The 14,500-nt window shown below is 39.4% G+C and overlaps 1 protein-coding gene across 3 annotated transcripts in view; it reads left to right on the top strand.

Moving 5' to 3' along the window:
• Nucleotides 1–9,733, top strand: part of ARHGEF25 (Rho guanine nucleotide exchange factor 25) — a 479,971-nt gene extending 470,238 nt beyond the window's left edge. For all 3 annotated transcript variants that reach the window (XM_077483624.1, XM_077483625.1, XM_077483626.1), the window contains one exon: nt 1,491–9,733. In XM_077483624.1, the coding sequence (XP_077339750.1) occupies nt 1,491–1,595 (105 nt within the window). In that variant the 3' untranslated portion in view covers nt 1,596–9,733. The remainder of the gene's footprint in view (nt 1–1,490) is intronic.
• Nucleotides 9,734–14,500: the final 4,767 nt, after the last annotated feature.

The raw sequence follows: 14,500 nt of genomic DNA on the forward strand, positions 1-14,500 counted from the left end.
GATCTTGAGACGCTCCTACAATGAATACTGGATCAGGTCAAAAATCTGATCTCTATCAAGCACAGTATAACAATGAATAGTTATTTTGTAAATAAATACCATGAACCATGTTTACAAGTAGGGACCTCGGAGCTCCAGATTCCCTGTAAACAGTTCTCTGTGCTGCCATTGTGTACAGTGCTTTTGTGCTGAAGTGCTGTCATGCCATGGATAATGGCTGCTAGCTACCCAAAATTCAAAGGCGGTACATCATAGAAAAAAAAGATACTTGCAGTATCAGGTTTTACCAGCTGGCGGTGCTGCAGATGAAACCTGTAAATGCAGTTGCGAAAGTAAGGTAAACTTTGTTTCACCACATTGAGGGTCACAAATAACTGGGAGATTTCCAGTTTTACTAAAAATACACTTTCAAAAGAGCGGCAGCATGCTGTTTATAGATGTATCTGAACAAGCTTAGGTAGTCCATCATTTTTTTATTTTTTTTTATTTTAACGACGCACACTATACACAAAGTATGAATTGTACACAGTATCCAGTATACAGTAGGTATAAATAAGTGGTCACATCTCTTCATAAAGAGGAAACACATGTGAGCATTTTCCATTTGTAGATAATTGTTTATCAATTTACAGGAAAATCATACCAACCCCCCCAACCATAAGCATAAACACTTTGAGACATTATTATTATTATTATTATACAGGATTTATATAAGGCCAACAGTTTGCACAGCGCTTCACAACGTAGGACAAATAGAACAGTTACAATACAATTCAATTCAGGAGGAATCGGAAAGCTTACAATCTAAAAAACATAAGGATTGCTTATATTATATTTATTATTTATAATCTATATATTGAAAATATATGGTACCTTTTTGGTGTAAAGTGGAGTAATAGTTTCTCTCATATAATATTCAACACTTTACCTGCAAAGTCAGTGGTTGGCATATCTGCCTCGCAGTAGTGAGGCTCCTGGTTTAAATCCCGGTCAGGACACTCTCTGGATGGAGTTTGCTCTCCCTATGCTTACACATTCCAAAGACTTGCTGGCAGGTTAGCTGGCTATCCAATTGGGTGTCCAAACTGGCCCCAGTATCTTGGATTGTAAGCTCCTTGGGGCAGGAACTGATGTGAATGTACAGTATGTAGAGTACTTAATACATTTTTTATTTTTTATATTTATAATAATTTCAAATAGTCACAAAAGGTATTTTCATTGTGTCCATGTATGGTCTTATTTTATGGACGCTTAGGCCCATGCAACGGTCAGAGCCGTTTGCCTACATTTTTTTCCACAACTGAGCTGTGTGCAGTCGGTCCTCACTCGGTTGTGCACAGCTGATGCATACCCATTCAGTTTATTTGGGCTGCCTTCACACTGTTTAACTGTGAGAAAAATAAGTAGCCCATGTGTGCCCACGTGATGAGCTCTATCTGATTAATATTTTGTTAATGAAGTAAGCCTTATTCTTTGTCTCTGTCCTCCAGAAACTGAGCACATTGGGCCGAGAACTCCCTGGCTACTCCTCTACCACTGATGAGATGGGTGTACCTGTCCCCCGGCTGGCCAAGCTGGATGAGGATGAACTTTGAACTTTGGCCAAGTGTACAGGGTTGAATTATTTAAATCATCTTGGCGTTTCCAGGTTGCAGCTGTTGTCTGAGACTGGTGGATAGAAGGCTTCTGTGCTTGGATAAACCACGAGAGAAGGGAATTTACCTTTATGCCTTTTTATCCACATCCAACACAGTCTGCAAGTCTGCAGTGGGATGCCGGCTCTATGAGGAGCAATGTTTATATGAGGACTTTGAACTCCAGAACTGCTGGGAGACTTTATGGTGTTCACTTTTTGTCCACTATGCTCTCAAACAACTAAGACTTGATTTAAACCTGACTTGAGAGAGACCAAAGGAAACAAGTAGAAGTGAAACTTGTCATGCTTTGATCATGGATGAAAATGAAGAATTCTATTTTCCCATCCTTAGATAAACATGTAACCATTTCACCAATCCACAGATTCTGCAGAGAACCATCTTCACTTTCCAACTCTTTACTTGACAATCATGAAGCTCAGTGGAATGGAAAGGATTTTACTGTCACATGCTTAGGGCTCTGTATAAGCAGTCTGGGTGACATACCGTATGTATGCAAGAGCTCATTAAATGGATCGAACTGGGGAGTCCTTTTGTGAATTGAATTAGGTGTGGGCCTTGTCTTTTCTGCATTGAAGGTGCTATGATGTAGTGATGGATGATTGCGCCTCAGTAGAAAAATTGCTTTTGCCCTTTTGACTTTTTGTGTTCACTAAATCTACATCACATAGGGAATCTGTTAGGAAAGCATGATATCTCTAATTTTTCGAATAACATGATATCAGCCACTCACAAAGTTCATACTAGTTTCAGGGTAGTAAAATGTATCTGTTCAGCTTTAAGTGAGAATACTTACATTGATCAAGTATGTGTTTTATCACAATTTTCATTTGGGTCTTCAGAGACAAGTATTTTTTCTTTGTGACATACTGCATATCATAATCCCACTACAGAAGCATGTGTCATCCAAAAAAGTATTGGTAGTAAAAACTGCTTTCGGAGCTCTTGACAAAAGTTTTCCAGCTGCATATGCATGTATTTTTTTATCATACATTTCACATATGCTGCAATGATAAATCACTATACTATCACAAAGGGCTTTTTAGACATGTTTCTTGTGCACTGAGTGTCAAGTCTTTTTGGAACCCATACAGTGACGGCTAGTCCACAACCCACCCCCCAGCTTACACTATGTGACCAATAGGTTTCTACCAGGTCCATCACCCCCTCACAGGCACGTGACCATGTGCCAAGGCCCCAATTGGCCAGTTTTACATGGTCCTTGAGGCTCAGTGCTCTGTGCCACAAGCCCTCCCACCCTGCAATGCCAGCGAATCAGCATTGGCCTTTCAGAGAGACACCGCCCTCTTCATAATTGACAGGTCAGCCGAGGCAGTGGGGAGTGATAATGGAGTGTCAGGGGGGGGAGAAATGCCTCTGGCCAGACACCTGTCTTAACCCCTTGTGTGTCTGCCGCTGTCAGCGAGACATTGAGGGAGGGCAGGAGGTCATTGACCAGTGCCGGGCATGAGGAGAGTGTGCAACATGTGACTCAGCATTGGGGACAGGTAAACTAAAGGCAGTACTGTAGATTAGAGATGACTGCAGCCCAGAAAGCGAGGGAGGAGAGACTGGAAGAGCAGCCTGCTTTACAGACAGTCCAGGAGAGCTTCGTCATAGGGAGAGTGGAGACCTGGAGGGGGCTGCCCGTGCTACCCCAAAAATCCTCCAGTACCAGCCGCCACTGGACCCATAGTACTTTAGATCACTAAAACTGTAGTTATACTTTTGGGCAGATGCTGTGTTTTAATAGGCAGAAAATAATTGACTACCTATTAAATTGTCTTTTGTAGTGATTAGATTCTAGCTGCCGTGTAAAATAAAACAGCTTAGTAACATCAGTTATCTGATTGTATGTATTGGCAGCTCTTCTTTACACCCTTTACACAACTCTTCATCTTATTATCGCCTCGTTCTTACACAAAATGTCTAAGGCTCTTATATCATAGCAACCAAAAGAACAGTCTACAAGTGCAGTCCTTGTAAGATTTGTTGCACTGAATTTGACTTTTTTCAATGTATCATGACCTGCCACTACAACATACCTATGATTCTTGTGCAATATGTGTATATGCACACATCACTGAGCTCCATCAATGGTTTGTGACTTTCAATGAAGGTTTTATTTAAAATCGGGTACCTCCCCTCTTGGGAATATATTAAATACTTACAAGGCTCTCCACAGGTGTGTTAATGGCTTCAGGTTCTCAGCATGCTTTACTTGCTGTTCTTACATCCCCTGAATTACAGTGGGTTCACTGTTATACACTACAAATGTGTTGCATCAGATACAATCCTAAGTGATATGTTTACAATTCAATGCTTATGTAATGTTGGTGATGTTTATGTATAAATCATGTATATGGTTATATCAGTCTATATTATGACCAGGCATTGTATATATGATTACCCCAGGATTATAATAGTTCCGATATTAGTATTTACAGATATTTCTAATTGTTGGAAAAGTGTTGTATAAAAAAAAGAAAAAAAAGAAAAAAAAAATATAAATGATTTTGTTACTATCCCAAAGGAATCACAGTTGGGATTGCTATTGATCAAGGCCCCCATCTGGTAGGAATGACAAAGAATGAATGAAGTTGCCAAAGACACAGGTAACAATAATCCAAAGATTACAGGGGGCTGCCAAATGCCCACAGACCATTCTTATTTCGACAAATTAGAGGCAGCAGTATGAGGATGAAAGGGGCTTCCTATTAGATAACAGTACAGTAAGTGCTCACACATCCACACAGATACTTATTGATCTTCGTGGACATATCAACAGTTGTTTTATAGGTTTTAGTTCAATATTTCTTAGAGAATAAAAAAGTGCTTAGAAATGTTGGATTATCATCCGTATTTTCCTCATAATGCCTTCTTAGTCTAGTGCTCAACTCCCATTGCAATTCAACTCTGGTCTAAAATAGCAGAACTGCCATAGTTAACAGCGACCTACAGTAGGTGATTGTTGGCCTGGACACTATTTTTTACATTATGAGAATTTTGATTAGTCCTTATGTAATCAGGTCTCTAGGAGTACACAAGTATTGGATGGAGGACCCTGAGGTGGGATATGTTATATTAGATCCCCCAGCTGGTGAGGGCTACTGCTAAGGGTTTGTGAAAAGGGTTGCATATGGAACCTAAAACCTGGATGATGCTTTTAGTTTTCTTTGTGCCCTTATTTAAACTAGGCCCATACCTTTTTCTGATTATTCAGTAAAGGAAGTCATATATTTATCTGCTGCAGCTGATAACCGTTGGCTGGATGCATTTTAGTAGACTGACAAGTGTCATTAAAATATTCTGGTAACATAAACAGCATTGAAAATATTTAAAGGTCACCAACTTTCCCTGCACCACTCCATTTTCCAGTACCAAGACCTACAGTGTTACATCTGTATTGCAGTACTGTTCATGATGAACCTGTTCATCCACTCATATCTGATAATCTACAAAGATGGTATGTGTAACAGTGGGAGAATTGTTGTAATGCTGTTCACAATAGCATTGGGTTAGTAGACCCTTTATGCACGTATAACAAAGGGACCTTGTAATTCAATTGCTTTACTGATAACATGTATGCCACACACACTTCTTCCACAATTACTTCAACTTTAGCAGGCAATACTGCTATTTCTTCTTTTAATATAAAAGCCATAGTCTAGGTATTTAATAAGTGCAATATCTTAGGGCCTATCCTGATTGAAATATTTTTCCAAGTGTATATTCATTCTAACCCCATAAGCCATACTTCTAATAGCATTATACCAAATAGCATGAAATATGCAATTTGATTGTAGATAACAATCACACTATGTTTTATGAGATGACACAAAAAAGTTGCACAGATCTTTATAAAATGCACAGAAAATCTTTCCATCCTATACATTAGGGGTCAAAGACCGGATGTTCTAATACCTGATGTTGTTTTCTGAAACTTTGGGTAGGGATGATATATCAGGGTGGTGCATAAGGGTAACCTATCAGAAATGTGGGAAATATCAGCTCAGCATAAAGAGAAAGTTGTCTATGCATAGGCTACTAAATAATCAGCGCAGCCAACTCAATTAAATGACTTCTCGAATGGCAGCTAAATCTGAAAAGGTCACACATGGCCCTGCTTATTCCTAACTCTTGATCCCTTGGATTGGATAGCAAGCTCTCCCTATATGATAGCAAGGCTACCCATTACAACAAAGAACTGAAAAAGTTGAGATATGCATACAGTATATACAGTATGCATATATCTTCAGCTGCTCATAACTCTGGGTCTACTGGCAGTTTTGTTATGCAGTTTTACTCAAGGTAGTCTCTGATTATAATATTTTCAAGATAGGCTTGAAATTGACCGGTTTCCTTTATAGGTTCCAAATCTGAGATTTTTAGTGATAAGTCATTTGTTGAGAGAACCAATGTTGCCAGTTTGGTTTTTCCTTTAATTTTTGTAGTTAAAATGCAGAGTCTAATGTGGCTTGAACAGGGAGTGCCCATCTCATAGGCTGCTATATAAGGCTTGCTGTAGTTAGAGCAGGTAAGGCCCAGCCAGATGTGAGAAAGGGTAAGTGACTCTAAAGTGCACCCCCCCCAGAGAATAGCAAGGTGATTAAATTTCAACCATGCATGTTACAATAGGGTTCACCTATACAAAAATATTAATATTAAGCCAATCGTAAGGGGGTATATACAGTAAGTTAATAGTAAAAGAGGAGCTGACATTCTTACATTTCATGAAGTATATGTTGCTCCATGCTCCATCTAGTGCTAGCCACATGTCAGAAGGATTCGGTATTTGATTAGATGACCTTTGCTGAAAAGGAAGATAAGTCAAATCTTGCCTCTTTTCTTCAGCAGTGCTCACTTACTAACTCTAGGCCAGTGATGGCAAACCTTGGCAACCCCAGATGTTTTAGAACTACATTTCCCATGACGCTCAACTACACTACAGAGTTCATGATTATCATGGGAAATGTAGTTCCAAAACATCTGAGGTGCCAAGGTTTGCCATCCCTGCTCTAGGCTAACCTATAAAATGTCCCTTTCCCCCACTGTGGCCATCACCAAAGACACCAAGGTGGGCAGAAACAGACCTTGGAACAATGGCAGAGTCTCCTTGAAATATATTCAAACAGAGAATAACTCATCCTGGCCTAGCCTACATTCAAAATTCCACTTTTTGCTCAACTGGTTGTCACAATGGGGCTTACCTGTGGGCAATGTAGATTTATTCCTCTCATGATAGCCTCCACTCTCTGGCCTTCAGGCTGCACTGTGATGAGCATGCCCCAGACCTAGCTACCAAAAGTATGCTACCAAAAGTATTACCAAAACATAAGCACCTTAATGTCTGAATGAAGAACTATGTATTGCCTATGGCAATCAATCAGATATCTACTTGTATATGTACTAAACTGCATCAAAAATATGTTTATTGGTCGATTTATTTATTGACCCTTTATGCTAACTAAAAGACATTTTGAGAGTTAACACATGTCATTAGCTACTAAATCTTCTCACAAAGTATCTACATTTATCAGGAAACTAAGCTAAATAATATAACTTTCTTTAGTATGTGTAGAGGTAGACATTATATATCTACACATAACATGCAAAATAATAATACAAAAAAACAGCATATGAAATTTATTAGTTGAGAGAATACATTTTGATGCATATAGTTTTACCATCCACAGTTTAGAATGTTTTTTTTTCCTATTGTCCCTAGACTGTGTCTATCTTTAGAACTTTGCATGACATGGTAATGGAATTTGTATTGCATGGGGTTGGTTAAGTGCCTCATGTCAGCTGTTTAATAAGTGATGAAAATGCTTTTCTCTGAGTTTGTTTTCTATGTGAGAGCAAAGCAGGGACCGTGTATATATTGAATTCTTTATAAATACAAGATGGGTGTTTTTTTCCCCCACTGAATACTGTGAATGGCAGAGCACCAATTCAAAATAGTATGGTAGAGTCTAAATTCTATGTGGGTCATATGCATGCAGAACTCGGCTGTCTCTGTACTATGCAGACTTATACTGTCTGTGGCTGTACAGTTGTACTGGAATGAAAGGTTGCAGTGATAGCAGTGATTGTTATAGTATTCTGTGATCTGCAGTTCCACATCGGCCAATAGTCACAGTTCACTTTTTTCTTTTATAAGTAGTTGTGTAAGGATTGGCCATTAATGCAATTTCACGATCTTCAGTTCCGCAATGATGACCACAAATAGCCTACCCTTGAGTTAAAGGACAATTTAATTCAGAGATACAATATTGCAGTTAATGTAATGCAATAATGAAGGGTTGGCAACGATCCTTAAAGCAAAGTTTCATTAATTTTCCAAACTTATTCTTATTCTAAAGCCCACCAACAGTGCTTATGTAATTAGATAATAAAACTTTTTAAAGTTCTGTGATAATAACTTTTTATATTATTTTCCCTGGGACTTTCAGTTCCAGCCGTCTAGGCGAGTGACGTAATTAGGCTGTCCTGCTGACTCCCGGGATATCCCAGGAAGTCTTCTGGCAGCCTAAGCTGCCGGATTGGGAGGTGCATGCTGTGTAGACAGCTACACAGAATCCCAAAAATACATAGGAACAGGCTTCATAAGGCCCACATCTTCGATTGGCCCTTGCCTGGATTCCAGGAAGACTTATGAAATTACAGATTTGGCAGGTAAAAACTATTTAGACAGTTAAAAACATCCTAACTAGGTGCTGTGAGTGATATGAATCACAGCAGTGATTTTATTACAATTTTGTGTAGGCGACTGTAGCTCCTCTTTAATTTACAAGGATTGACTCATATATTGGAAATTTGTTGCAACTAATTTTGGTCCCCTTGCAATATTTTAGGCTTTCAGTATTTAAACAAGTAAACTCCAGATTTGTTTCACAACGGTTCATTGAGCTATTGACAGCGAGCTTATTACCCAATAGCTGATGAAAGTACCAATCAAAATCATTCTTCCCTATGCTTGTCTTGGGGGTTTTACATACATCTCATATTAAATTGTTTATTATCTTACCTTTTCGGTAGTAACTATAAAAAACAAACAAAAAGAAAACCTTTTATAATACTTTTTTTTTTTACTTTACTGACACATTGGGATTTGTCTAACAAGGTCCTTCAAGGCAATATAATACATAGGTTATGTACATAAATTCAGCAGTAAATGTCCTTTAAAAGTTACTTTTAAATTGCTGGTAGTGGAAGAGTGGGGATATTGTGTCATTTATGTCCAATTTAGCCAACTACTTAGTTTGGTTTGTCTTGATCCGAGCAACCTCATAGACTTAATGAACTTCACTTTCTTCCAGCTCCAACTGGCTGTCAGAGGATTTCTACTACCTTTAATAAGGCTGATTTTAGGAGTAGCCAAAATATGTAGGCCTAAACATTCAATAGTAGACTGGTCCAGAGCCTTAAAGCATCAGAATATTAATGACAGGAGTTGTGGAATTATGGGTTTCTAAACCCCATAGCCTTGATCTATTGGTGAAACCAATTTCTAGAACCTTACCCACCATTGTGTTAAGTTCTGTTTCCTGCCTGAAAATCCCCATGTTGCCTGCCACAGTGAGAAATAGTGTATTTATTACATTTTTCTTGTTCCACTTGCTGGCCAGTAGTGGACTTTAACATGAATTTATGCCAGAAGATATATTTTGAGCTATTTACATCTATATTTTAATGTAAAATAAATGATTTTTTGTGTCAAGGCACAGCCACCTCTCTAGTAATGTCAAAATATTTGGGTGCCACAGGATGCTCATCTATTTAATGCACATGGTTTTAGAAGAAAAGTTGGTTTCTCCTGGGCTGCTCACAGAGTGGCACACATAGGGTGCCAATGCAGACTTTATTGTTTCCTTCTACTACTTGTCTCTGCTCTATTCTTCGGGAGGCAGGTCATTGTATAATACTCTTGTATATGCATGTTTTATGAAATACTGGCTGATCTCAGCACTATGTTGTACAATATAAAATGGAAGCTGCGTGTGGGGAGGACAGCAGGGGTTGAGGGGTAGAATATGAGATGTTTTGTTTACTAATAAAGCTTTTGGTATATCAAAGGTGGACTTTGAATTTATTGTCTGTTGCCCCTTTTTTCCTTATGTGTGCCATATCTACTTAACCACTTCAATACTGGCCACTTTTACCCCCTTCCTGCCCAGGCCAATTTTTATCTTTCGGTGCTGTTGCACTTTGAATGACTATTGCGTGGTCATGCAACACTGTACACAAACAACATTTTTATAATTTTTTTTCACACAACTAGAGCTTTATTTTGGTGGTATTTAATCACCACTGTTTTTTTTTTGCTAAATAAATGAAAAAAGACTGAAACATTTTTTCTTTTGTTTCTGTTATAAAATTTTGCAAATAATTGTTTTTCATACCTTTAGGCCAAAATATATTCTGCTAAATTTCTTTGGTAAAAAAACCCTAAATCACTGTACAGTATATTATTTAGTCTGTAGGAAAGTTATAGAGTCCACAAACTATGGTATATATATCTGAAAATGTATCAATTCTAATGTACTGACAGTCTCATTTCAATGTCAGGCAGGACAGTACAAATACCCCTCAAATTACCCCTTTTTGGAAAGTAGACAGTCAAAGGTATTTAATAAGAGTCATGGCAGGCTGATCAGGGACACTAACTGGTAACAGTACGAAAAAAAACCTACAGTGGGTGCTGTCGATATTGTGTCAATCTTGTTAGCGGCGAGATTGACACCTGCGAGCCCCATCGCGGGAGCTGGTGCCGAGCTCTGTCGCTCCTCCCACTCGCCGCCCCCAATGGATACCTATGGATGGGCGGCATCTCGTGGAGGCGGCCAGCGCGAGAAGCACAGCCTCGCAGCAGCAATTTCCAGCATGATCCCATCACGCTGGAAAGACAATATCGTTAAAACCGCCCGCTAGCGGCCGAATAGTGCAATGACAGTAAAGCGCTGCTAAATATAGTGCCACTTTACCACCAGTGCCCACAGTGCATCAGTGTGAAAGTAGCCTAAGTCCTTCTTAGATGGTCTCAGTAGCAAGTTAAGGCATATTGGAAAGAAATAAAAACTCATAGTATAATTCCATAAAAGAAAAAAGGAATGGATGAAGGCAGACCCAAAAGAGATACACTTACTTTTAAACTAATAGCATAGACATCAATCCACGAACGTTGAGTTCATAAGCTTCTAATGTAATCCTGGGGAACACAATAGTTTAAGTTGGTGAAGTAAAATCAGAAAAATATATACATAGAACAATTTTTCAGAAATAAAAAACTGATAATTGGCATGAGCGTATGTATTCACCCCCTTTCTTATGAAGCCCATAAAAAGCTCTGGTGCAAACAATTACCTTCAGAAGTCACATAATTAGTGAAATGATGTCCACCTGTGTGCACTTTAAGTGTCACATGATCTGTCATTACATATACACACCTTTTTGAAAGGCCCCAGAGGCTGCAACACCTAAGCAAGAGGCACCACTAACCAAACACTGCCATGAAGACCAAGGAACTCACCAAACAAGTAAGGGACAATGTTGTTGAGAAGTACAAGACAGGGTTAGGTTATAAAAAAATATCCAAATCTTTGATGATCCCTAGGAGCACCATCAAATCTATCATAACCAAATCGAAAGAACATGGCACAACAGCAAACCTGCCAAGAGATGGCCGCGCACCAAAACTCACGGACCGGGCAAGGAGGGCATTAATCAGAGAGGCAGCACAGAGACCTAAGGTAACCCTGGAGGAGCTGCAGAGTTCCATAGCAGAGATGGGAGCATCTGTACATTGGACGACAATAAGCTGCACGCTCCATAGGCTTTATGGCAGGGTGGCTAGAAAAAAAACATTACCTTCAGCAAAAAACAAAATGGCACGTTTTGAGTTTGCAAAAAGGCATGTGGGAGACTCCCAAAATGTATGGAGGAAGGTGCTCTGGTCTGATGAGACTAAAATTGAACTTTTTGTCCATCAAAGAAAATACTATGTCTGGCACAAACCCAACACATCACATCACCCAAAGAACACCATCCCCACAGTGAAATATGGTGGTGGTAGCATCATGCTGTGGGGATGTTTTTCAGCAGTTGGGATTAGGAAACTGGTCAGAGTTGAGGGAAAAAGGGTTGGTGCTAAATACAGGGATATTCTTGAGCAAAACCTGTACCACTCTGTGTGCGATTTGAGGCTAGGACAGAGGTTCACCTTCTAGCAAGACAATGACCCCAAACACACTGCTAAAGCAACACTTGAGTGGTTTAAGGGGAAACATGTAAATGTGTTGGAATGGCCTAGTCAAAGCCCAGACCTCAAGCCAATAGAAAATCTGACTTAAAGATTGCTGTTCACAAGCGCAAACCATCCAACTTGAAGGAGCTGGAGCAGTTTTGCAAGGAGGAATGGGCAAAAAACCAAGTGGTAAGATGTGGCAAGCTCATAGAGACTTATCCAAAGTGACTTGGAGCTGTGATAGCCACAAAAGGTGGCTCTACAAAGTATTGACTTTAGGGGGTGAATAGTTATGCAGATTGACTTTTTCTTTTATTTTGTCCTATTTGTTGTTTGCTTCACAATAAAAAAAATCTTCAAATTTGTGGGCATGTTCTGTGAATTAAATGATGCAAATCCTCAAACAATCCATGTTAATTCCAGGTTGTGAGACAAAACATGAAAAATTCCAAGGGGGTGGGGGGGGGGGGGGTGAATAATTTTGAAAGGCACTGTATCTCTCTTCAAAAATTACCCCTAGGGGTCTTAGGATAAAGACCGGGTGTTATTTCCTCTCCCTTGAGTTCCAAACAGAATGGGAACATATTTTTGAGTTTTGCTCCCAAAAGTGGATCAGCATCATCATACAACAAAGAGAATCCAAAACCTCCATACTTTTAGATAAATTAAAACAACAAATTAGTACCCTTATCAGCCAGACACCACAGCTCCCCATCACATGGATACATAAACTAAAAAGAAAGACAAAAGCAGATGATGATGGACTCATCAGAACCATATTCCAAAAAAATTTAAGAGATTTAGATGATTACAATAACAAAAAAGTCTTCCAATGGAAATACAAAACTCCATGGTCATGCCCCTGATGCAAATCCCCATCTTCCCCTCACCCGATGGACCATATTACCCACCTTCACATCCTCAGAACCTATTCCATCATATTTCTCAGACACATCCGAAACCCCATCATAATCATCGAACCTTTGGACCCCCATCCACTGACCACTTTCATTGGCCTCCCGGAAATCACCCTTACTCTTTACAGCCCAAGCCCAAAAGACATAGGAAACCAAAAGGGGCCCATCAGATAAATCATACTGTACCTCCAGAACCCAAGTCCATTGCGCCGATCCCCTTCATACCCACCATGATACCAACAGACATTTCCAACACTAACATTCTTATCCAAGATACACAACCCTCCATCGAATCTTCGCCATCCTAGCTATTTCAATCTTCCAATACCCTCATTCCTTAGATAGTGAGTATACAATCCTCCATCAAACCCTCACTGTCCCAGCAACCTGAACTATCCCAGCAACCAATCACTTTGGTGTCATACCTCAGGATGAGCCTTCCACTTCTCAACCCAACTGATCAATAGAACCTCATACCACTATTCAAAATGACCCACCCACCACCAGTTTTGATTTGTCTTTTTTAGTCATGACCCCCCCCCCCCAACCTGTCCTTAAAAATAAAAACTAGAAGAGGCAGACAAGGGGAGGGGAGAAGAATCAGAAACAAAACCCAAAGAGAAAATGGCCAAACTGTAAAAAAATGTTAATCTCTCTTCCCATCTTCTAACTTTACAAGAAACCGTCTTATTAAACAAAGGTCTAAATTTTGCACCTACCATGCAACCCAATACTTTTACTCTTTTTGTGGATCTTAACAAATCTGTACGAAATTTAACACTGAAACATTTCTTTAATATCAAAAACTACAAAAATAATCTCATCACTAGTCCAGAGATGGATGATAATATAAAAGAACCCACACCTGACAACAGCTTAGATGCATCCTGCTTAGCTATTACAGAAGAGCTCTACAACAACGATGAGAAAGCCTCATACACTTCTCACCTTACGCAAAATCTCCCCACGCCCCCCCCCAATAGAACATACTCCTTTGTGTGTATTCAATTCCAGTCATGTAAAAGGTCCCTTCATACATAGCTTGTATCAGGTGGTATATTTAGACATTAAACACATGTGTAAATCCAACCCCCTTACTGTTTTAACAACAATCTCACTCCACAAGAATTGTCCTCTCTTAACAACTTAACCAAAAATACCTCCATCATCATAAAACGAGCTGACAAAGGAAGTGGTATTGTTGTACAAAACTGGGACACGTATCTTAACGAGGCACACAGACTGTTATCTAATACCAATACATACACACACCTTCATGGTGACCCACTCCCTCAAGTATAGGCAAAACTATTCGTCAAAAAAGCTCTCAATGACAACATCATCAGTAAATCTGAAGCCTCCTTCCTATCAAAAGAATATTATAATACTCCTTATTTCTACCACCTACCAAAAATCAAAAGACTCAGAAAACCCTCCAAGACACCCCATTGTATTTGAAATGGAGAGTGTCACAAGCTTCTTTTACTTTTCCATAGACCACTTTCTACAGCCCTTAGCACAAAACGTACTCACCTATATATGTGATGGAACCCACCTCCTAGATACTCTTAAAGCCTACACCTGGGAACCCACATACCAGTGGGTGTCCGTAGATGTAAACACTTTATATCACTCATCAACCCCAAACAGGCCAATTTCATTGTAGACTTAACGCAATTTTG

The sequence above is a fragment of the Lithobates pipiens genome, unplaced genomic scaffold (genome assembly GCF_037356315.1).
Source record: "Lithobates pipiens isolate NorthernLeopardFrog02 unplaced genomic scaffold, aLitPip1_a1.2 Scaffold_16, whole genome shotgun sequence".
NCBI classification, from domain to species: Eukaryota; Metazoa; Chordata; class Amphibia; order Anura; family Ranidae; genus Lithobates; species Lithobates pipiens.